The following is a 25,823-nucleotide window of genomic DNA, read 5'->3' as shown; positions in this document are numbered from 1 at the left end:
CGTTTAATTTTCATAAATTTTTTTTAAAGTATTTACTTTGACCCTTTAACAAAAATATAAAAATTTCAAAAACTTTGAACCAACCGTTTTGTAAGAAAAATTACACTGGTTAAATAGCAGTTTGACAAACACCAATTTTGATCATTGAGAAGCTAAATATTCCTTTTACAACACAATGTAATTAAAACGTTTAGCTGACTTCACAAAGTTATCTCCCTGTAGTGTTAGGTACCATCTTAAACTAACCTAATTACAAAGTTCAATATTTTTTATGGTTCCTTTGTCAGAAATAGCATGTAGGCGTTTTAGTATGTTATAAATAAAAAATGAGAATTTTGAGTAGAATCGGTGAACATGCTTTTGGCAACTAAACTATTACCCGTTTAGAGTATAAAGATGAAACATCCAATCATTAATTTGTCACTGATGTCTCTCTATATTTACTATGACACTGTTGCAGGTATGAAATAAATTCCCAATGACTAATATCAATTTGCAGTCTGACAAGCTTTAGCTTTAATATTTGGTAGAACGATAAATCCAAATGATTGTGGTGGGAATGATACCTTCCCTGTCTTTATCACAGGTGTTAACACATTTGGTAGTGTGTAATCTTCATTCAACTTTAAATGTCTTCCATTCAGTGTTACTGACCTAAAAAGAAAAGAAATAAGACTATTTTATTATAGTTAACCAATGGTCCAATGATGTATAAATCAATTAAAAGTTTCAAGTAATATTTGAAATCCTTTGCATTGATAGTGTAATGATTTTATAGGGGTATATGTGAATGCAGTATATTACCTAAAATATCACAATCCTAGGCTTGAGTCACAGGTTATCTTATACTGTGGATTCATTATTATTTGTTGGATACCAATTTTCGTGGATATCCTTGTTACAGGAGAACCAGGAAATAAAATGGTCAAGGAATAACACATTTTCTATAGTCTTATATGCAGACTTTGGCAAAACCAAGAAATTAAATATCAACAGAAATGCCAAATTTAGTAATTCCATGAAAATTGGTACCCACAAAAATAAACAAATCCACAGTACACCCCTCATCAAATGGGGAAGTCCGATCAGGATAACAAGTATACTATGAATGCCCAATTTTCCATGGGGAATCCTGGAATTCCTTTGATGACATAGTAGCGTAAATGGATAGTGATATAGCCAAGTATATTTAGTTCCGAATAAACTGCTGGTATAATACCATATTCTTAACAATAGGTCATTATACATGTTATAGGAAATCTAAGTACCTTTTGACTTTTCATCATATTATTTACTTTTTATCTGGGATGACTGTTACATTCAATGTATTTGCCTCATATATAAAGAACAGTCATGTCAGGCACTTTTCATATAAAATGCATATAAAAAACTTTTTGTATAGCTAACCACACATCATAATTTTCCTGGATAATCCAATCATTTTTTTTAACTTTATTTCTTCCACTTCTGTGACAATTTTTTTTATCTTTTGTAGCTACTATTCAATAACAATTTTTTTCATATGCTGTAGTTATTATTCAACACTCCATAAAAATAATGACCTTCTTATGCCTACCTTAAGAATGGAGAAAATTCTATATTAATATTTTCAGTATAATATATGTATATTTACTGTGATTTTAAGCTCTCCTCCTGGGGTTGTAATACATATACATGCAGTGTGACATCATCTCCATATTGTGGGAAGTTTATTGTTTTAAATTCGTCACCAAGATTCATTCCGTATACTGTTATACTTCCAGCAGTATAATTAGACCTGAAATAAAATAGTATCTTATTGTAATAGTCAATGTTAATAGTATCTTATTGTAATAGTCAATGTTAGTAGTAACTTATTGTAAAAGTCAATGTTAATAGTATCGTATTGTAATAGTCAATGTTAGTAGTATCGTATTGTAAAAGTCAATGTTAGTAGTATCGTATTGTAATAGTCAATGTTAGAAGTATCTTATTGTAATAGTCAATGTTAGTAGTATCGTATTGTAAAAGTCAATGTTAGTAGTATCGTATTGTAAAAGTCAATGTTAGTAGTATCTTATTGTAAAAGTCAATGTTAGTAGTATCGTATTGTAATAGTCAATGTTAGTAGTATCGTATTGTAAAAGTCAATGTTAGTAGTATCTTATTGTAAAAGTCAATGTTAGTAGTATCGTATTGTAAAAGTCAATGTTAGTAGTATCGTATTGTAATAGTCAATGTTAGTAGTATCTTATTGTAATAGTCAATGTTAGTAGTATCTTATTGTAAAAGTCAATGTTAGTAGTATCGTATTGTAATAGTCAATGTTAGTAGTATCTTATTGTAAAAGTCAATGTTAGTAGTATCGTATTGTAATAGTCAATGTTAGTAGTATCTTATTGTAATAGTCAATGTTAGTAGTATCTTATTGTAAAAGTCAATGTTAGTAGTATCGTATTGTAAAAGTCAATGTTAGTAGTATCTTATTGTAAAAGTCAATGTTAGTAGTATCGTATTGTAATAGTCAATGTTAGTAGTATCTTATTGTAATAGTCAATGTTAGTAGTATCTTATTGTAATAGTCAATGTTAGTAGTATCGTATTGTAAAAGTCAATGTTAGTAGTATCGTATTGTAATAGTCAATGTTAGTAGTATCGTATTGTAATAGTCAGTATCTTATTGTAATAGTCAATGTTAGTAGTATCGTATTGTAATAGTCAATGTTAGTAGTATCGTATTGTAATAGTCAATGTTAGTAGTATCGTATTGTAATAGTCAATGTTAGTAGTATCGTATTGTAATAGTCAATGTTAGTAGTATCGTATTGTAATAGTCAATGTTAGTAGTATCGTATTGTAATAGTCAATGTTAGTAGTATCGTATTGTAATAGTCAATGTTAGTAGTATCTTATTGTAATAGTCAATGTTAGTAGTATCGTATTGTAAAAGTCAATGTTAGTAGTATCGTATTGTAAAAGTCAATGTTAGTAGTATCTTATTGTAAAAGTCAATGTTAGTAGTATCGTATTGTAATAGTCAATGTTAGTAGTATCGTATTGTAATAGTCAATGTTAGTAGTATCGTATTGTAATAGTCAATGTTAGTAGTATCTTATTGTAATAGTCAATGTTAGTAGTATCTTATTGTAATAGTCAATGTTAGTAGTATCGTATTGTAATAGTCAATGTTAGTAGTATCGTATTGTAAAAGTCAATGTTAGTAGTATCGTATTGTAATAGTCAATGTTAGTAGTATCGTATTGTAATAGTCAATGTTAGTAGTATCTTATTGTAATAGTCAATGTTAGTACATGTAGTATCTTATTGTAATAGTCAATGTTAGTAGTATCGTATTGTAAAAGTCAATGTTAGTAGTATCGTATTGTAATAGTCAATGTTAGTAGTATTGTATTGTAATAGTCAATGTTAGTAGTATCGTATTGTAATAGTCAATGTTAGTAGTATCGTATTGTAATAGTCAATGTTAGTAGTATCTTATTGTAATAGTCAATGTTAGTACATGTAGTATCTTATTGTAATAGTCAATGATAGTAGTATCGTATTGTAAAAGTCAATGTTAGTAGTACCTTATTGTAATAGTCAATGTTAGTAGTATCTTATTGTAATAGTCAATGTTAGTAGTATCGTATTGTAATAGTCAGTATCTTATTGTAATAGTCAATGTTAGTAGTATCGTATTGTAAAAGTCAATGTTAGTAGTATCGTATTGTAATAGTCAATGTTAGTAGTATCGTATTGTAATAGTCAGTATCTTATTGTAAAAGTCAATGTTAGTAGTATCGTATTGTAATAGTCAATGTTAGTAGTATCGTATTGTAATAGTCAATGTTAGTAGTATCGTATTGTAATAGTCAATGTTAGTAGTATCGTATTGTAATAGTCAATGTTAGTAGTATCGTATTGTAAAAGTCAATGTTAGTAGTATCGTATTGTAATAGTCAATGTTAGTAGTATCGTATTGTAATAGTCAATGTTAGTAGTATCTTATTGTAATAGTCAATGTTAGTACATGTAGTATCTTATTGTAAAAGTCAATGTTAGTAGTATCGTATTGTAAAAGTCAATGTTAGTAGTATCGTATTGTAATAGTCAATGTTAGTAGTATCGTATTGTAAAAGTCAATGTTAGTAGTATCGTATTGTAATAGTCAATGTTAGTAGTATCGTATTGTAATAGTCAATGTTAGTAGTATCTTATTGTAAAAGTCAATGTAATAGTCAGTATCTTATTGTAATAGTCAATGTTAGTAGTATCGTATTGTAATAGTCAATGTTAGTAGTATCGTATTGTAATAGTCAATGTTAGTAGTATCGTATTGTAATAGTCAATGTTAGTAGTATCGTATTGTAATAGTCAATGTTAGTAGTATCTTATTGTAATAGTCAATGTTAGTAGTATCGTATTGTAATAGTCAATGTTAGTAGTATCGTATTGTAATAGTCAATGTTAGTAGTATCTTATTGTAATAGTCAATGTTAGTACATGTAGTATCGTATTGTAATAGTCAATGTTAATAGTATCTTATTGTAATAGTCAATGTTAGTACATGTAGTATCTTATTGTAATAGTCAATGTTAATAGTATCTTATTGTAAAAGTCAATGTTAGTTGTTATCAACCTGATTAAAGTATGTTGACTTAGGGTGCAGACTGCAGACCTGAGTCAATATACTTTAATAAGGCAATAATAAAAATACTTTTGTTTTTCTGCTCTTTGGTCAGGTTGTTGCCTCTTTGATACATTCCCCTTTTCCATTCTCAACTTCATTGACCGATATGAAAAGGCTATATTAGTTTATTGTGTTATATAAAAGTGTTGACCTTTCATTAAGCATGCTCCTAGGTTATTGCTACGATTCACAATGTCTCCTACTGACTACAATTTGTAACACATTTTAATTTTCATTTTAATTAGGATTATCCCTAACATCATGACCATCAATTGCAAGTTGTTACTGTTGAATGAAAAAAAATGTTCAATCAAAACAAAACTCAAACTTGATATCTTATTTTCTATGCAAGAACTCTATACAATTGTCCATTTCAAACGTCAGAAATAAGAACTTAACTAGATAAAATGCAAACTCTATATTATACATGTAAATTCTTATGATATGATGGCAAACCAAATTCTTTTAAAATTGATTAAGGTATTACTAAAAAAAAGTTCAGAAAACTGAGATTTTCAAGAAATTAGGACATAACTTTAGAAAAACTCACTCAATCCAAAAAAAACTTCAAAAAAAAGTATGTACTTTTTATGTGTGTACTATAGATAAAATAGTTTACCAATAAAAATATGTAACTGAATCATATTGTGTGAAGTATATTTAAGGAATGACTGTAATATTTTTTCTGTCTGTGAAGAAATAACATAAAAAATTTGGTGCACACTGAATAACGCGCGTAGTGGGTTATTTAACAGTGTACACCACATTTTTTATGTTATTTCGAATAGACAGAAAAAATATTAGTCATTTCTTATAATCTAATTCTAAATTCCATTTTAAACCGTAGAAAACCATGAAAAAATGTTGTTGACGTCACGGTGACATGACTAAATTATGTCTATGGGCTGATAACAAAATAACGTCAGCCAATCACAAGACGTGTTACATTCAAAATTAAATTATAATTAGATATCATACCAACCTTTTTACATTAGTACAATGAGAGTACATTCTAACTAAGCCTTCTGAGTCGTCAACTGTAACATTCAATACTAATCTCCCAACCAAAGTTTTATACATATATGACAACCAATAATCCTACAAAATACAGAAAACTTATATGCAAGTTCCCCCAAAAATGAGAAATCACAAAGCAAAGATTTTTACCTCACAATGTCCTATGGGGAGTTTTTCCCTAGACTAAAGGTCAACCGTGGTAATTCTTTCTTAAAAATTAATTCAGAAAGTCTTCTATTAGCTTCAAATTTAGGCAAATAAACTTATCATAGATACCTGGAAAGAATCGCTATGGATATATGGCTATGGAGATATGTTAAATTTCTGATTTTTTAAAAACATATTTAGCATGTCAAAAAGGATTGAAGGTAGAAGATCGTAACTTCATACACATGCCACCTGTAAGACAACGGTAACAATTTCTTACTGATAGCTCTGTCATTAATACGAACATACTGGTCTTCATAGATGTTCTATTTAAGGTATCTATGGTAACAAGTACTTACTGGTAATGGATCACTAGTTTCGTCATCTATAATGGAATAATGTCCTCCATAAAAAGATTGTCTGATTAACACATCTAGTCCACCGACTGCTGATATTCCTAGCTTATCTAACCACCTAAGGAAAATAATAGATGCATTGGATTAAAAACATAACAATTTATAATTTAGAAAGTTTATTATAATTTCTTGAATTTTGGAGCGCTTTTATAAACAACAGTGCACACACTGAAATGTCTCGCCTTCTTTACTAATCATTGATATTATATTGATAGTCCTAATAATAAAGCTTTATTACAACTGAATCATAAACTTAACATAAACCAAGAAAACTAAACATTGACCTTTGAACCATGAAAATGAGGTCAAGGTCAGATGAACCATGCCAGGTAGGCATGTACAGCTAACAATTCTTCCATACAACAAATAAAGTTAACTTATAATTGCTTATAGTTAATGCCCGCTTCACACTGTCCCGATTTTTATATACGATGGACACCTGATTGCGAAAATTGTAAGTTTCTACAAAGTTGGTCTCGATCTCTTTAAAATACCAAAAAAAGTGACCGAAGCAAGTACCATGAATAACGAAGTCTATACGATGGTGCCTATATTATATACTATAGCAAAAGATGGACATACGAAGGTTAACCGAAGACGGGTATTTAAGCTTCATATCTCAGCTGAAGACTACACGATGGATCACGAAGGCTTCTCGATGGATTACGATGATGGCGCGATGGCCATACGATGTCTAAAAGACAGCTTACGATGATTTCTAAAAACATACGAGGGGATGCCACGCTCTGCATTGTCTTGTTTGAACTGTAAAATGTGTGCACTAGTCTGAATAATCACCCATAATTATGCCCATGTTTACTGATCCATCTTAAAGGTAAGGTAATGAGTTTGTTGATCCCTTTTATTCAAAAAGAGCTCTTTCCAGGAGAATATCATAACAATATAGACAAAAGGAAGAATGTGGGGAAAGCAACAAATGCGGCAAAATATGACATTTAGAGAACAAAATGGTTATGGAGTAAACATTCGTGTGACAACAACTCAGACGATACATAAATCAAAGCGCGAAAGCGCTGTAAAGGCAGTTAATTACAGGTTGTGTGTATTTCTAGTCCAGTTATACCATAGAACAGAGATGGTTTGTAGAATTTAAGATTCAGAGTTCTTTTGTACCTAGTTCACCTATATCTATAGTCTATGTTTACAGTATATTTTATGTGCCTCCCATGAAATGCATTTTTAGCCATGGCCTTGTCAGTTTGCTTTAAATTTATGAGTTTGACTGTCCCTTTGGTGTCTTTCGTCCCTCTTCTTTAGACATATAAGAACTTTTCCTTTTCAATATAAATAGACTATTCTTAATTATTGATTGTATACACATATTCTATGACTCTCATAAAAAATAGTTCACAAAGATTGACTAGTCTCTGTACTGTGTTTATAGCAAGAACATCAAGTAACATAATGGTAAATGTACATAGTAATTAACATGTCAACTTTTTTGATGACCATACCTGGCAACTGTCAGTATTTGCAGAGTATTTCCCCCATCGAGCTCAAGGCTCCCAAATGGAAATTTTGTAAGAGCAATTTTGTCGACTATTTTAAAGAAAACAATTAATTCAACAATGGCTATGAGCTTGTTAATGCACGAAGAAGCCAAAAACCACATTATAATATATTTGAAGGGAATCCATGACAAATCGTCCCACTTTAAAAACAAGAGTGCACACACTGAAATGTCTCGCCTTCTTTACTAATCATTGATATTATGTTGATAATCCTAATAATAAAGCTTTATTACAACTGTCACATAATCTTAACATAAACCAAGAAAACTAAACATTGACAATTGAACCATGAAAATGAGGTCAAGGTTAGATAAACCATGCCAGGTAGGCAAGTACAGCTAACAATTCTTCCATACAACAAATAAAATTGACTTATTGCTTATAGTTTAAGAAAAACAGACCAAAACACAAAAGCTTAACACTGAGCAATGAATTGTAAAAAATGAGATCAAGGTCAAATAAAACCTGCGCGACTGACATGTAGATCATGAAATATTTCCATACACCAAATATAGTTGACCTATTGCATATAGTATTAGAAAAAAAGGCCAAAACTCAAAAACTTAACTTTGACCACTGAACCATGAAAATGAGGTCAAGGTCATATGAAACCTGCCAGGTAGACCTGTACACCTTACAACCATTCTATACACAAAATATAGAAGACCTATTGCAAACAGTATAAGAAAAACAGACCAAAACACAAAACTTAACTATAACCACAAAACCATGAAAATGAGGTCAAGGTCAGATGACACCTGCCAGTTGGACATGTACACCTTACAGTGCTTCCATACACCGAATTTACTAGACCTATTGCTTATAGTATCTCAGATATGGACTTGACCACTGACCAAAACTTAACCTTGTTCGCTGATCCATGAAATGAGGTCGAGGTCAAGTGAAAACTGTCTGACGGGCAAGAGGACCTTGCAAGCTACGCACATACCAAATATAGTTATCCTATTACTTATAATAATTGAGAATTTAACATTACAAAAAATTTAACTTTTTTTCAAGTAGTCACTGAACCATGAAACCTTACAACCATTCTATACACAAAATATAGAAGACCTATTGCAAACAGTATAAGAAAAACAGACCAAAACACAAAACTTAACTATAACCACTAAACCATGAAAATGAGGTCAAGGTCAGATGACACCTGCCAGTTGGACATGTACACCTTACAGTGCTTCCATACACCGAATTTACTAGACCTATTGCTTATAGTATCTCAGATATGGACTTGACCACCAAAACTTAACCTTGAGGTCGAGGTCAAGTGAAAACTGTCTGACGGGCAAGAGGACCTTGCAAGCTACGTACATACCAAATATAGTTATCCTATTACTTATAATAAGAGAGAATTTAACATTACAAAAAATTTAACTTTTTTTTTCAAGTAGTCACTGAACCATGAAAATGAGGTCAAGGACATTGGACATGTGACTGACGGAAACTTCGTAACATGAGGCAACCATATACAAAGTATGAAGCATCCAGGTCTCCCACCTTCTAAAATATAAAGCTTTTAAGAACTGAGCTAATATCGCCGCCGCCCCCGGATCACTATCCCTATGTCGAGCTTTCTGCGACAAAAGTTGCAGGCTCGACAAAAAAACTGCCCCAACCTGGATTACCAAATCGCCCCCCACTTGTGAACCGTGTTAAATCCCGTTAATATTACCCCTGCCAACTGGTCCCACCTAATGGAAATCGGTGAAATCTAGATAAATATATTAATAACCAGGATGAATTTAGTAATGCCAACTCATCCCACTTATGGAAAAAGATGTTATCCCATGGAATATAAGTTCAATTCCATATATTGCATTATGATACATTTAACAGGTTTCTTTTCAATTGTTATGCAAATAACTTAGAGCTTCAAAACTTAGTTATTCTTTAACAATCAGGATTTTTTTAGAATTATAATTTCAGTATATATCAATAATAGTAAGTAAATTAATTTTCGGTTTGTTTGTATTCTGTGTACATTAGTTTTCATTAAAGTGGTGCGAGTTTTTATTTTTAATTATATATATATTATTAATCTAAATATTACCGTTTTTTTATAAGTAGGGCAAGTTGGCAGGAGTAATATTAAACATGAATTAACCAATTTCACATGTGGGGCGATTTGATAAATCAGTTTGTGGCGTTTTTTTAAAAAGTGGGGCGATTAGCCAGTGGGGCGACTTGTCCTGCTTCCATTTGAAGGCCCCCTTGGAGGTTTTGTATGACTATATGAACCATCTTTCATGTAAAACCCCCATGTGCATTTTGAAAAGTTGGCAGATATGTTTCTAACTCCAGGCAAAATCTACTGGTATGAATGAAAAAGAAGTTTTCAATTAAGGCTCTGTGGCCATAACAGCTGTCTCATTAGCATTTTAACCACTTCCAATATTTGCAATTAAAACAATAGAAGAAAATTATTCAACGCAAAAACTAATCTTACTTGTAAGTAAATATGAAATTCTCTTTACGGTATGAGTTTTTCTCATTGTTTGAGATTGTACAGTAGTACATGTACCTGTAACTGCTTATACCAATTTCTTATTCACTTTTGCTTGATTAACTCACTAAATATCATATACATTGTACCACATCTCCTTATTTTTATAAGCATTCCAATAACATGAACAATTGTAATTCAATTCTATATACCAAAGCAAAATGATCTGCACCACTTTCATTCACTAGTATGCATCTTTTGGCAAAATACAAGTTCTTAAATGACACAATATATATTTATTGATAAAAAAAATAAAATTTAGTATACAACTCTATAAACAGGTATAAAAAAACACAGCTGTGTCATAACTTGTGAAATCTGTGCTGAAAACACAAACGTTGATGGTATTTGATTAATTCCATATGTGAAGCTCAACATTAGCTCGTCAGTTGGTGGTGGACAGTTATAGTTCCTTTCTGCAGGCTAGGATGAATGGCTTTTCAGGAAAACCAATTTCACAAATCAAAACTTTCCTCTAGATTTCTCCTACAACATGTACAATATTCATCCAGTTTAGTTCTTTTGTTTTAATTGGACACCGTCCTGATTTTTAATTTTGCAAACCATTCAGTCTCTTGCTTGCAAATGGTGCATGAAATTAAGTTGGGTATGGCAGTATACAAGTGTCTTTAAAGTGGGTTTGTGCCCTGAAAAAAAGTTTTATAACTTAATTTTTTTGAAACTTGTGCAACACACATACCTAAATAACTATAACATAGAAGAAAGCAGCATTCGTGTCAATGTTTTGTTCCTGTTTACATTGTCATTGATATTTTTTTCAGAAAGCCTGAGCTCACGAGTTCCTGTCATTACATCCTAAATTAACATAATTACTGCTAGCTAGCTAGAATAATTATCAGTATGCAATACGTACACTATCATTGTACAGCCCAAGTCTTCAGTATATATAATTGTTGCATTCATTCACTCCTGTGTTCAGTCGTTCAAAAATATTTAAACATCAACAAATGAACTTTAATAAGGACAAGAAAATACTAGAAAAGATACGTACATACAACCCGTGTTTAAGTGTATTTGAGAGAAATATATCGGGTTAAACGATTTATAAAGGAGAAATATATCTGGTTAAACGATGTATAAAGGAGGAAAAATTGTAGATATTGCATTACGATGCTTTCTACCTAATAGCACGTGGATATGTTTACACTTGACCCAGTATGACCCGTACCTTGTAGGTCACCGCCGTCGACTATACTACAGTCGTGTATAAGACAACAAAAAGCTTAAGCCTGTACTATTTGTGTGAAGTAAATGTGTTTGTTCTGTACATTTAAATTGTTTTACCTGATAGCAAGGACGTAAATCTATCCGTTTCCTTCTCAATTCACTTTGTCAAATTCTTCGAGCTTCTTCGAAACACACGTATTACTGCGCCGGAAGTGAGAAAAATATGAGAAATCCTCGTAAAATAATGCTATTTTCAATTTTGTGGAATCCATTTTGTTATATTTATTATACAAAGATAAAAAAAAGTTACGATTAATTATGAATTTGATATCATTCTACGGAACGTTTGTGGACTATTTTTTCCATAGCTGTAAAACGGTCATTTTGGCGGGAAATCATGTACACATACACACGTAGATTGGCTGGTACCCGATCGTAATGTTACACATCACATACACAAAAAGCTAATACCCGGAACGTAGTACCGGGAACCAGGATAATACGTAGACAACATACATAACTAATACCGAAATTGAAAACGCTTTACAGTTTCTCGTTCATAAACCGAATTCCGCTTTGAATTATAGAAGATGCAATATTAATCATGTTCAGTCGACTTTTCATTGTTATATCAACGTCTGAACTAATTAAAGAATCTTTAGATGTCAGATAACACTCGAAATTGACCCGACCTCTTTCCGCACGGAATACACATAATGATAGTTTGTAGTCAGGTTGACTGCTTATAATGCAAAATACACACTCATAACAAGTTCTATAAAACAAACAAAACACACTGATCGTTTCTTTAGTCCCCAATGTAAATGAAAGAAATAAAAACCATATCATACCATAAAAAGAAGAGGAGAAATTCGAACATTTCCGGATCTATTTCTGGCCAAAAGACCCCCTGCAAAGATTGCGTATGAAAAGATGAACCTCATGACTTAAAAGTCAGGCCTTAAAGCACTGCCTTTAAAAATCAGAATAATGAAGAAAAAGTTGGCTTCCCTATATACATTTACCTATACCTGCAGTGTTGGTGTACGAGGCGCGTTTATGATTTTCATTAGGTTACTTGATATGAAAAATTGACAAAAAATAATATTTCAATTGTAAAAGTAAATCCTGAGCCTGTAATAGCTGCTCTTCTTGTTCCATTTGAATTAATAGAAACAACGCTGTCGCCTTTCTTGTTCTCATAGAATCATATGATATGAGCTCCATTTTTTGTGAACTGTCGCATAACACTTTAATTTTAGAGCAAAAGTTAACTTACACTTAGCTGGATTTATTGCCGTCGTAGTTCCATCTTGTCGCCTTCGTACTTTTATTCGAAGGCAACACTACAGGATTACGAGGTCTTCATGAAGTCATGTTGCCATCGTAAGACCTTCGGGTAGCTTCGTGATTAATTCGTGTAGACATCATAAGACCAAAACTGCCCGATAGAAACGGTGGAAACACAAATACAATACGATGTTCAAAGATGCATCCCCGGTGACATTACGATGGTGAGGATGGTGATACAAACTCAATACCAACCCTCAACATCATACCACCTTATGGGATTTTTTAACATGTTTAAAAATTTAGAACCCTTCCCGAAGTTGTCCCCAAAGGCTAGAAAAAGTGGCAGATGGTTCTACGATGGTTAAGATGGCACTACGAATAGCCCGATCTGGATACGACCAGTCCCGACTTTGAAAATTTCCATAATTGTGTTGCCATCCCTGTGAAAATCGGGACAGTGTGACGTGGGCATTAAGAAAAACAGACCAAAACACAAAAACTTAACACTGAGCAATGAACTGTAAAAAATTAGGTCAAGGTCAAATAAAACCTGTGCGACTGACATGTAGATCATAAAATATTTCCACACACCAAATATAGTTGACCTTTAGCATATAGTATTAGAAAAAAAAGGCCAAAACTCAAAAACTTAACTTTGACCACTGAACCATGAAAATGAGAACAAGGTCATATGACACCTGCCAGGTAGACCTGTACACCTTACAACCATTCCATACACAAAATATAGAAGACCTATTGCATGCAGTATAAGAAAAACAGACCAAAACACAAAAACTTGAACTATAACCACTGAACCATGAAAATGAGGTCAAGGTCAGATGACACCTGCCAGTTGGACATGTACACCTTACATTGCTTCCATACACCTAATATACTAGACCTATTGCTTATAGTATCTCAGATATGGACTTGAACACCAAAACTTAACCTTGTTCACTGATCCATGAAATGAGGTTGAGGTCAAGTGAAAACTGTCTGACGGGCAAGAGGACCTTGCAAGATACGCACATACCAAATATAGTTATCCTTTTACTTATAATAAGAGAGAATTTAACATTACAAAAAATCTTAACTTTTTTTTCAAGTAGTCACTGAACCATGAAAATGAGGTCAAGGACATTGGACATGTGACTGACGAGAACTTTGTAACACAAGGCATCCATATACAAAGTATGAAGCATCCAGGTCTCCCACCTTCTAAAATATAAAGCTTTTAAGAAGTGATCTAACACCGCCGCTGTAACCGCCGCCGGATCACTATCCCTATGTTGAGCTTTCTGCGACAAAAGTCGCAGGCTCGACAATAAAACCATTAAGGTAGTAAAACAATTAAAATGAGCTGAGCCTGGAATAAAAAATAAATATTCTAAAGTAAATAACATACTTTAACATAAAACACTGAGGATCATTGTAATCAAAACACTGACTTTGAGTTTTGAACAATATCCAATACCACAGTAATTACATAAAAAATCTACTGAATATAGGGTTGTTGTTGAAAAGAAAGTGTTGGACAATGCTGAAGAACCTCTATAATAAGGAGATTATACCTTGGCTACAATGTTGAGGTATGTGTCAATCAACACTAGTTACCGGTTATCTAATTATCTGTCAATGGGGCAATATCCAGAAGGGTAATCAAATTACTGTGTCTGTGCAATGATATAGTAATTGGTAATGTTTTTAACAACTGATTGTGCTTAACCGCTTGTGATGTTTTAAAGACCATGAGAAGATGCAATAAAGATCGCAAAACTTTGGAGTTATTGCACGAGTCTAAATAACAGAGTCCAATAATTACACTTTGTTCACTAAAATAATGTCAATGTGAAACTGTACATGTCAGAAATATCACCAACATAACCAACTGAGCCCTGTTACTCACATAAAACCTGCCACATAGGTATCAGACAGTCCTGGGGCACCTCCTCCATAAGCTGATCCTGTTTCACCAAGCCATGTTTTCCCATAGGGAGGATGTTTGGCTATTTCATTGCCTTTATTTATTTCAGGAATTAAACCATTCAAGATGTCAATATCCATGAACTGGTCAATTGTAGCTTCTCTTCCATTTATATAATAGCTGTTTAGGAAAAAATACAGTGAGCATTAATTGTAATTGGGATAAATTTGTTCTCAAGCAATATCTTTGTATTTGGTTAATTGTCTTAAATACTGAGAGCCTTATAACAAACCAACAAGGTTCAAAACATAGATACATTTGTATCAACTGTACTGATAGCCTTAGAACAAAACAACAAGGTTCAAAACATAGACACATTTGTATCAACTGTATCATAAATTAAAAAATCAAAAGCACTATAGAATATTTTGCAACTGTTCTGCTGAGTTATTGCCTTAAAATTTTCTAGCTACAATGATCGAACTTGCTTATTTCTTTAATGATGTGTCTAAACAACAGCCCAACCATGTTAGATCTGTACATTTGCTTTCCCAAATTTTTTTGTTCTTCCCTCACCATGATTCAAACTCATGCTACTGAGATATCTCGTCATCAAATCCCCTTGCACTGTATCTGGCGTGCAAGACCACTCAGCCACCTAGGCATCACAAAAATAAAGCTTTGAGTGGTCAGGTGTTACCTTTCCTCATTAGTTTTAATCTAGCTTTGTAATACAGTACATGATATATAAGACATGATGATGGAATTGTTACAGATCAGCTGAAATATCTATTGTTAAGGATCCTACAAATTAATGCAATATACAGTCACAGAAATAATTATATTTATGAACGTCTGAACCAGTGACAACTCTACAACAGATTTATCCATCCTATCACCAGCAGTAATTGTGATACAAAATTGGTCTTAACATCAGCCCAACAATGTTACTTTATGGTTTATAACTTATTCGATATGAGCGTCACTGATGAGTCTTATGTAGACGAAACGCGCCTCTGGCGTACTAAATTATAATCCTGGTACCTTTGATAACTATTTACACCACTGGGTCAATGCCTCTGCTGGTGGACGTTTCGTCCCCGAGGGTATCACCAGCCCAGTAGTCAGCACTTCGGTGTTGACATGAATATCAATTATGTGGTCATTTTTATAAATTTCCTGTTTACAAAACTTTGAATTTTTCGAAAACTAAGGATTTTCTTATCCCAGGCATAGATTACCTTAGCCGTATTTGGCACAACTTTTTGGAATTTTGTATCCTCAATGCTCTTCATCTTTGTATTTGTTTGGTTTATAACTAATTCGATATGAGCGTCACTGATGAGTCTTATGTAGACGAAACGCGCGTCTGGCGTACTAAATTATAATCCTGGTACCTTTGATAACTATTTACTTCATAACACATTGGTATTATATATATGTAATTGTAATGTATAATTGTTATCCTCTTGTTGCACCATACGTGTGCCTAAGTTGTAATAAATTGTCTTGTCTTGGTAAATGATATGTTAAAAGTACACATAGATTTGATAGAAATATATTTGCTTATATTTTGTTAGTATGGTATTTATTGGTATTTATCTAAAATTGAGAATGGAAATGGGGAATGTGTCAAAGAGACAACAACCCGACCAAATAAAAAACAACAACAGAAGGTCACCAACAGGTCTTCAATGTAGCGGGAAATTCCCGCACCCGGAGGCGTCCTTCAGCTGGCCCCTAAAAGTTTTGATTTGGTTCTATTCTTGTTTTCAAAGTAACTTTCATTGCATACATGACATATATTCACAATATAAATATAAGTTAAAAATAAAACTTACTGATGAAAAGTTGGATTTGTAACAATATCTGGTCCTCCTGTTTGTAAAAATCTGAAAACAAAATACAGATATTTTAAAATCTTTCTATGAATTAAACAAAATGTAATAGTAAGTTTGAATAAACATGTCTAAAAACAGATCAAGTTCATGTTCATTTTATATTCACCATGTTCACAAGTTTTCATCCTGATATGCAGGTAATATTTGCCACTGTACAAATTCAATCATCATTTACTGTAAATGTATGTAAATGTATTTTAATCCAACTGATAATCAATTTTGTTTTTACGATTTTCATGCTGTTGCTGTTGGTTTTTAAAGCAGCTCGGAGGAAGGAATTATTTCATCTACAGACAAATTGCAGTGGCGGATCCAGAAATTTTCATAAGTGGGGGCCCTCTGACTGCCCTAAGAGGGGGGCCTGCTCCAGTCACGCTTCAGTGATTCCCTATTCCGTATATAAGCAACCAATTTTTTTCCAAAAAAAGGGGGGGGACACTGTGCCCCCCTCCCATCCGAAATCCGCCTCTGCATTATTCCTTATCATAAACTTGATAACATACTCTGTAAAATATTTCTCAGCTGATGTCTTTGATAGCTGTGTGGTACTAGGGCCTATTATTACACTATTTCTCCACTGTGGGTACTGGTTTAACAGACTGTGAAGTTTACTGTAGTCCTTAGCTCTCTGGGAACCAGAGATGGAATAACCAATATGGTGTTTGTATGAGTTAGGCTCTACAAAAATATATCATGAAATAGTGTACATAATTTATACACATTTGCTGGTTATTGAATTGATTGATTTTAATTGATTTAAATTAATTTCTTGTAGATTTAATTTCTTGTAGATAGAATTAGAAGATGTAGTATGAGTCATATCCGTTTTCTATATTAAAGTCTTTCTATTTATAGAGAGGTGTTTTACAGTTTCCCTCAGTTAAATAAAACTTTTGTCATTTAATTAAGTGGATGACATTTATGTTTACATCAGTTCAAAAATTCTTACCATTGCCCAGTTCCCATCCACTTATTTTGTAACCTTTCTGTGAAGTATAGTCCATCAGCTGTTTGGCATTATCTGGTAGCCATTGTCCATCCTCTCTCAGTAATGAGTTCAGGTCAAAGATCAGATTCCAACCAACCTTTGACACAAAGTGATTCAGCTCATCCCATTGATTTGCTGAAAAAAAGTTAAAATGAAATATATAAACATGTTTCAAAGGTGCGAGCATTATTATCAGTTCATGGTAAAAAATAAAACACTGATAATTATGAATATATTCAGACCAGTATGAAAAAGTCAAAAAGCTATCCTACAAAATACAAGCATCTTCCAAAAAATGTCACATATCAAAATCCTAAAATTTTCTTTATATAAAGTAATAAATGCAATTCTGAATTTTAGAGGCTAGATGTACATGATGTATACTGGTTTATTTAATTTCAGGACTCCTGAAACATTTTTCTTCTTTTTAAGTGCCAGTCTGCCTAAGAATCAGGCAGTGGTGAAAACATGACAAAAAAAACCCACCCAAATTGACATTGATTTCAGTTCATGATAATTAGTTATGCACAAAAATAACATTCATTTCCATTTTCTGTTCTGGTAATAGAAGATACAATTTGGTTGAAATGCACTAGAAATTAACGAATTACGGGAGATAACTCTATATTTGCTATCATTCTAACCAATTTTCGAACCAAGTTATTTGATATTACCAGACACACACAAACGAAACACTGATACTTTTTAATTTAGGATGATGGTTAGTATTACATAGCAGGATTAGCTGGGTGGGTTTTTTCTAATCATGTTTTAATGTTTACCTAAATTGCCTGATTCTTACAAAGACTGGCACTTAATACATAATAATAATATCGCCTAATAAAAGGTTTTAATTAAAAAAATATTTCCCAAAAACGAGAAAAATAGTATAAATAAACTCATCATAGAAATCCAAAAGAAATAAAGTAAATATTCTCATTACTTACAAAACATAGTAAAATTAACAAATTTATTATCATAATAATCTGACATATAGAGGTCACTTTGATTGTAGAATCTGACATTGTGTGTGTCCGGTGAAAACTTCATAAAATCAGCCTCTGACCCTCCTACACGGAGATAACATGGTGACAATGCTCTGGCTAAGGACTCTACCTTTGGTGCGCTACAAAAAAGACATTTCACTGTTATTAAACTAAGGACTCTACCTTTGGTGAGCTACAAAAAAAGACATGTCACTGGTATTAAACTAAGGACTCTACCTTTGGAGAGCTACAAAAAAAGACATGTCACTGGTATTAAACTAAGGACTCTACCTTTGGAGAGCTACAAAAAAATACATGTCACTGGTATTAAACTGAGGACTTTACCTTTGGAGAGCTACAAAAAAGACATGTCACTGGTATTAAACTGAGGACTCTACCTTTGGAGAGCTACAAAAAAATACATGTCACTGGTATTAAACTGAGGACTTTACCTTTGGAGAGCTACAAAAAAGACATGTCACTGGTATTAAACTGAGGACTCTACCTTTGGAGAGCTACAAAAAAAGACATGTCACTGGTATTAAACTAAGGACTCTACCTTTGGAGAGCTACAAAAAAGACATGTCACTGGTATTAAACTAAGGACTCTACCTTTGGAGAGATACAAAAAAAGACATGTCACTGGTATTAAACTGAGGACTCTATCTTTGGAGAGCTACAAAAAAAGACATGTCACTGGTATTAACCTGAGGACTTTACATTTGGAGAGCTACAAAAAAGACATGTCACTGGTATTAAACTGAGGACTCTACCTTTGGAGAGCTCCAAAAAAAGACATGTCACTGGTATTAAACTAAGGACTCTATCTTTGGAGAGCTACAAAAAAAGACATGTCACTGGTATTAAACTGAGGACTCTACCTTTGGAGAGCTACAAAAAAGACATGTCACTGGTATTAAACTGAGGACTCTACCTTTGGAGAGCTACAAAAAAAGACATGTCACTGGTATTAAACTAAGGACTCTACCTTTGGAGAGCTACAAAAAAATACATGTCACTGGTATTAAACTAAGGACTCTACCTTTGGAGAGCTACAAAAAAGACATGTCACTGGTATTAAACTGAGGACTCTACCTTTGGAGAGCTACAAAAAAGACATGTCACTGGTATTAAACTGAGGACTTTACCTTTGGAGAGCTACAAAAAAGACATGTCACTGGTATTAAACTAAGGACTCTACCTTTGGAGAGCTACAAAAAAAGACATGTCACTGGTATTAAACTAAGGACTCTACCTTTGGAGAGCTACAAAAAAGACATGTCACTGGTATTAAACTAAGGACTCTACCTTTGGAGAGCTACAAAAAAGACATGTCACTGGTATTAAACTGAGGACTCTACCTTTGGAGAGCTACAAAAGAAGACATGTCACTGGTATTAAACTGAGGAAAAACATCTAGTGTGGCTCTATACATGTAATATATTGTGTGTAATTGTCTCATGCTCATCTAAACATTTTGTCTATCACTATCATGACTATAGGTTGAAGTTAATATATAAATTAGGAAATGTAATTTCCTGAAGGCACTCCAACCATACCTTATTTCGAGACACTACTTTTACCTTGAAGGTGTGAAAAATCATTTATTGTAAAGAAAATTTTACATACAATTTATTTTTTTCTTCAAATGTCAGAATACTGTGGATTCATTTATTTTCAGGTGTACATGTACTTATTTTCACATATTCATATTTTTAGTTTGGGAAAGACAAGAGTAGACTACATATTTTTGTACTATACCTATGTTGTTTTAGTTAATCTATAGATCGGTATTTGTTAAGTAAAATTGTCTATTTCAGATTGTTGTTTTCCTTATTAGATTCTTTTACACCAGTCATTTTGAGGACTTTAGTAGCTTGCTGTTCTGTGTGCACCAAGGCTCCGTGTTCATTGGTTGATGTTGAACTCTATCCTATAATTGTTACCTTTTACACATTGTGACTTGAGTGGAAAGTCGTCTCATTGACACTTATACCACATCTTCTTATTTCTGTTCAATTAATTTTTCAAAAATTTCTACCAAATGACTACTTTTCTGTTAGTGTCCCTGATAACATAATTTACCTGAAATTCAACCTTTCCCAGTTATGTCTGATGATACCAGTATCTATAGCAATACTCAGGAATTTATCTGAAACAGTCTGAACAGCTCTGTCGGTGGCAATCTTTAGGTTGACTGCTGCAATCACAGCATTTAAAAAGGACAAAAGAAAGAACTGCTTCCATCCAAATTCCATTCTTTTTTCCTGTTTTGCTATCTTTAATTACTTATCCTGTAACAAAAAAAAATCTATGTGACTTGAAGGAATATTGCAGTGTTTCCTTCTAAACCAAAAAGAAAAGCAGTCCCTTAATTTCCCCATTCTGTCCAAGGAATCACAAATAACAAAAAAATGTAAGCAACAATAATAATATCATGGATGGGGAAGGGGGTGGTAGGAGGGGTGTGAACCCCGAAATCCTGGATTTAAAAACACAAAATCCAGAGGTCCTGAATTTAAATAAGTTTAAATCCTGAAATCCCAAAATTCGAAAAAAAGAATTCCCGGATCCTGAAAGAGTCAATCCCAAAATCCCTAGCTTAAAAAACACCCAATCTGGGAGTCCCAATAAAGGTCCTATCCAGCCTGAGACAGAGTTATGAAACCACTAGAAACTTGAAAAATTTAGGTTCAGTTTGGGTCTAAATAACTTAAGATTTTGTTTTGTTTGTTTGTTTGTTTTGCATGTGCATAGTTCCATTTTGTAAATTTTATTTTAGTAATCACCTCACAAAACCTGCCTTACTGCCTATCATCAGGATCATATTTTATTGTAAAAGGGATGGAACTTTTTTGGATGTCCAGGATTTACATTAATCATGTTAATGGAACTCAGGAATTATTAATTTTTTTTTATCAAGGAAAGAACTTTTTTCAAGAATTCATGATGACACACCCCCTCCTTTCTATATATATATCTTTATTCTCATAAAGCAAATGCATTACATCGGTACAGAGATAACAAATACAACAATAAATATTTACAATATGTACAAAACAAGCGAGAGAGGTTACAAAAGTTACAAGCCAGGAGTACAAACACTAGTATTTATATTTTTTATAAAAGAACAAAGCTTCTTCAGAACTGGTTTTCTTGTACTTGACATAAGTTCAGAGAATTTAACTGTATTTTGCCGTTTTGTAAAATATGCAGTTAAAAACTCTTTGCGTTTTTGATGGAAAAAATTGCATTCAAATATAAAATGATATTCGTCACCTATTTGTCGATTGTTACATAGACTGCAAAAGTGGTTTTCTCTGATCACGTTTTGCCATCTTCCTGTTTCAATCGGCAGCTTAGTATTAGTCGTTCTAAATCGACAAAAAACAATAGCGTCTTTGAAGTCCAAAATATTAAAATATTCTTCGAATTCCAAGTTTTTCTTAAAAATTTTGTAGTTAATACCTTTTGGTGAATTTTGAATGAGGGAATTCCAGTTCTGAATATATTGGTCTAGCAATCTCTGCTTTATAACAGTTTTTAACCATTCTTTATTAACAAAATTTTGTGACTCCCATATGTATGAGAAACCACAATCTTGAAATATTTTTTGTATAAACAGGATTCATTTTATCTGGTTATTATGGTGCTCGTTCATATGACGAGAAAGTTGATATAATATGAAGGAAAACTTTGCTTGTTTACCGGATATCAAATTTGCCCAGAATAGTACTGTTCGAACTTTAATATCTATTTCGATTGGATGACGACCTAGTTCCCCGTAAACCATATAATTTGGCGTTGAGGATTTCAAGTTTAAAAGAATTTTACAAAATTTTAAATGAATCTTTTCCAGGATATCATTATTACCAAAGCCCCATACTTCGCATCCATACAATAGAATGGGCTTGATCATTTTGTCAAAAAGGTCAAGCTGACATTTAACAGAAAGCTGATACATCCTTCCTATTTTCAGGACTTCGTACATGGCTTTTAAGGCCTTATCGGATAAATATTTTTTAGTCATATTAAAGTTTCCTGTTTTAGTAAAAACAATACCCAAATAGTTAAACTGCTTTACTAACTCAATGTTTATGCCATTATAAGTAAATTGGATATTTTTTGGCAAACGTCCCAAACCAAATACTAGGGTTTTAGTTTTGTCAACGTTTACTTTCAGTTTCCAAACCTTACAATAGTCATGAAAGGCATTGAGTTGCGTCTGTAGATCCTGTGCTGTTTCGGCCAACAGCACCGTGTCATCTGCGTATAATATGATAAAAAGTTTTAGATGTATTTCTAATTCTCTTTCAAGGTCTTCTGATAAGGTTTTAAGTCCTGTAATATTTTTACTAACCAAGAAATCTTCTAAATCGTTTAAAAATAAAGAAAATAGGAAAGGTGATAAGTTTTCTCCTTGTCGTACGCCGTTGTCACAAGCAAAGTATTCTGAATTACAATTATTGTATGATATAATATATAGGAGATTTAGTATCACAGTACATATTAGATATAACCTTATACATCTTACCATTTATATTATTTAACAACATTTTATAAAACAAACCATCTCGCCATACAGTGTCAAAACTCCGACTCAAAAGCCTTCTAAAAAACTATAAAGGCACAATATAATTTCTTTTTCCTACATTTCAATAATTCAAAAAAAGAATACAAGGTAAAAATATTATCTGTAGTAGAATATTTTTGCCGAAAACCACTTTGATTTTCTTGTATTAAGGAAAACTCTTCTGAAAAATCATTAAGTCTTTTATTCAAAACTGCTGTAAATAATTTTCCCAGACAGCTAACGATAGTAATTGGTCTATAATTCTTTGGATCTTTGGAGTTTCCTTTGTTTTTATAAATTGGTTTAATTGTACCTATAAGCCAGCTATGTGGAATAAGACCTTTATCAAATATAATATTAAAAAGTTTCTCATAAATGCATAAAAACTGGTTTGATGTGGATTTTATGTATTCGTTTATGATTTCGTCTTCACCACAAGCTTTGTCATTCTTCAGTTTTTTAATAGACTGGAGAATTTCATCTTTTGAAAAAGGCGAATTTATATGTTCATTCATCTGTAAAATAGACCACTTTCAGGTCATCTGTCACCGGGAAAAACTGGTCATTGTGCAGGATAAACTAGAAATAATTTTTGTTTTGAGTACTTAATTCCAATTCCCTAAAGACAGCATTGCTGATTGTCAATTATTAGAATTTAATTTGCAGAATAATTTGTGGAATATTATATAACATTATAGTTTTCCAGGCACTCACTTAACATTGGAAAGGAAGTGACGATGCACCTAAACATACCAATGATGTTCACTTAAACCAGACTTTTTACAGATATGCATCAAACTCGAAAGTTTTCTATTCTTCCTTGTTGAGAAGTTGTTCATTCTTTGAGGCTTTGTCATGTTTGCCCTTAAATAGTTTCAATTATAATTGCCAGTTGAATTCACATTATGCAAGTAAATAGCACAAGATCAGGGGCGGATCCAGCTATTTTTTTAAAAGGGGGGGGGTTTCAGCTATATGCTCCCATTCAAATGCATTGATCGGCCACAAAAAAAGGGGGTTCAAACCCCTTGAACACCCCCCCCCCCCCCCCCCCCCCCCTCCTGGATCCACCAATGCAATATCCACATACTTTTAATCAGCAAGATGTTATCCTAACACTTTTTTGTTTCAACTATATTCTAGCTGTAAATATTTTAGAAAAAGAAAGCTTAGAGCTAATAAATTGGTTCAGTCTAAATCATATGAAGGCCAACCCTGACAAATTTCAGGCAATAGCCATAGGCAAGAAAACTGAAAATAAAAACATTTCATATAATTTAGATGGTAATATTATACATTGTGAAAAAGAAGTTAAATTATTGGGTGTAACAATTGATTATCAACTTAAGTTTGATGCCCATATTTCCAATATTTGTAAAAGGGCATCAAGACAATTACATGTACTTAAACGTATTGGTAAACATTTAACAAAATTAGGTAGACTTACCATATATTATTCATTTATAATGTCAAATTTTAATTATTGTCCTGTAATATGGCACTTCTGTGGTGATTGTAACACCAGAAAAATAGAGAAAATACAGGAGCGTGCCCTAAGATTTATATATGAAGACTATTGTAGTACCTATGAACAACTATTAATTAAATCAAAATTACCAAGCTTAGAAATTAGAAGAATTAGAATGATAGCAATAGAGGTATATAAAATTATTAATAAACAATGTCCATTATATCTACATGAACTTATTGAAATTAAAAAATGTAATTATTCTTTTAGAAATAACAACATAGCAGATGTTCCCAGGGTAAGGACAACTACCCATGGGCTACACTCATTTAGATATGCAGGAGCCAAACTCTGGAACGAACTGCCAAATAAAATGTGGGAAGAAATGCCATTGGGTCAGTTTAAAAGTTTGGTTGGTAATTGGGAGGGCAGTTCGTGTCAGTGTTCCTCCTGCAGATCTTGATGAGCTGTCGATCAGTTTATTTATTTATCTTGTATACTCTGGCTTTTAAATTATTTGGCATAATTTATTTTTATTTGTGTTCTTAATGCTGGAATTACTTTTAGTGCTTTATAATAACTTTGCATGAATGTTAGTTGATCTGCATTTTATGTTTGCTTATATGCTTTAATTGTTCTTATTAATTGCTGTGCTTGATAACATTATTTATTTCGCCTGATGTGCTTCATGTTTTATGTGTTTTATGTATTGTGCTTGTCTTATATGTATGTCGGAAAAAAGCTCTACAGAGCTTATGTTGTATTGTTATATGTATAACCAAGGATTTGTATAGTAAGTCTAACTATACAAATCCTTGGTATAACCGACTTTAAATAAATCTTTTATGCTTATGCTTTATGCTAGCTGTGTTACAGAGTAAACTCAGTATAAACTCAAATAGTTGCAAATCATAATTTCTTATAGTATTATCTGGGAACAGTATAGATCAGTATATCTAATTTATAAATAACTCTTAATATGTTCCTGTACAGATTTCGGTTTGCATATAAGCTAAATATAGATACGTGTGTATATCTTGACCCATTTAAAAATAAAGATGAAAATATTAAACCTGACAGTCACTCCTTTTTTTCTAAATTTGTCGAAATTCTAGATGATCTAGATTCCGAATCGATGGATAATTTAACATATCAGTATTTGATGTTACCTTTCAATACATGGTACATATTGGGCTAGGG

At 32.5% G+C, this 25,823-nt stretch overlaps 1 protein-coding gene and 1 long non-coding RNA gene across 3 annotated transcripts; both read right to left on the bottom strand.

Annotated features, from left to right (window-relative positions):
- Positions 1-446: 446 nt before the first annotated feature.
- On the bottom strand, positions 447-25,823 carry LOC134716287 (heparanase-like). 2 transcript variants are annotated; one of them, XM_063579182.1, is made up of 11 exons: positions 25,793-25,823; positions 20,668-20,876; positions 18,544-18,722; positions 17,558-17,731; positions 17,112-17,286; positions 16,549-16,599; positions 14,690-14,887; positions 6,193-6,307; positions 5,652-5,767; positions 1,634-1,777; positions 447-654 (listed from the first exon to the last, which is right to left on the bottom strand). In XM_063579182.1, the coding sequence occupies exons 2-11, from the start codon at positions 20,838-20,840 to the stop codon at positions 489-491; spliced, it is 1,491 nt and encodes a 496-aa protein (XP_063435252.1). In that variant the 5' UTR covers positions 20,841-20,876; positions 25,793-25,823; the 3' UTR covers positions 447-488. The 2 variants fall into 2 exon arrangements, with proteins under 2 accessions (XP_063435252.1, XP_063435253.1); XM_063579183.1 differs by having other exon boundaries at positions 25,697-25,809.
- Positions 10,524-12,479, bottom strand: LOC134716288 (uncharacterized). Its single transcript, XR_010106866.1, has 2 exons — positions 11,608-12,479; positions 10,524-10,788 (listed from the first exon to the last, which is right to left on the bottom strand). It is a non-coding gene; the product is annotated as an uncharacterized LOC134716288 (long non-coding RNA).

Source organism: Mytilus trossulus, chromosome 4 (assembly GCF_036588685.1).
Source record: "Mytilus trossulus isolate FHL-02 chromosome 4, PNRI_Mtr1.1.1.hap1, whole genome shotgun sequence".
NCBI classification, from domain to species: domain Eukaryota; kingdom Metazoa; phylum Mollusca; class Bivalvia; order Mytilida; family Mytilidae; genus Mytilus; species Mytilus trossulus.
Note: the sequence above shows the minus strand (reverse complement) of the source record. Positions and strands in the feature narration are given on the sequence as shown.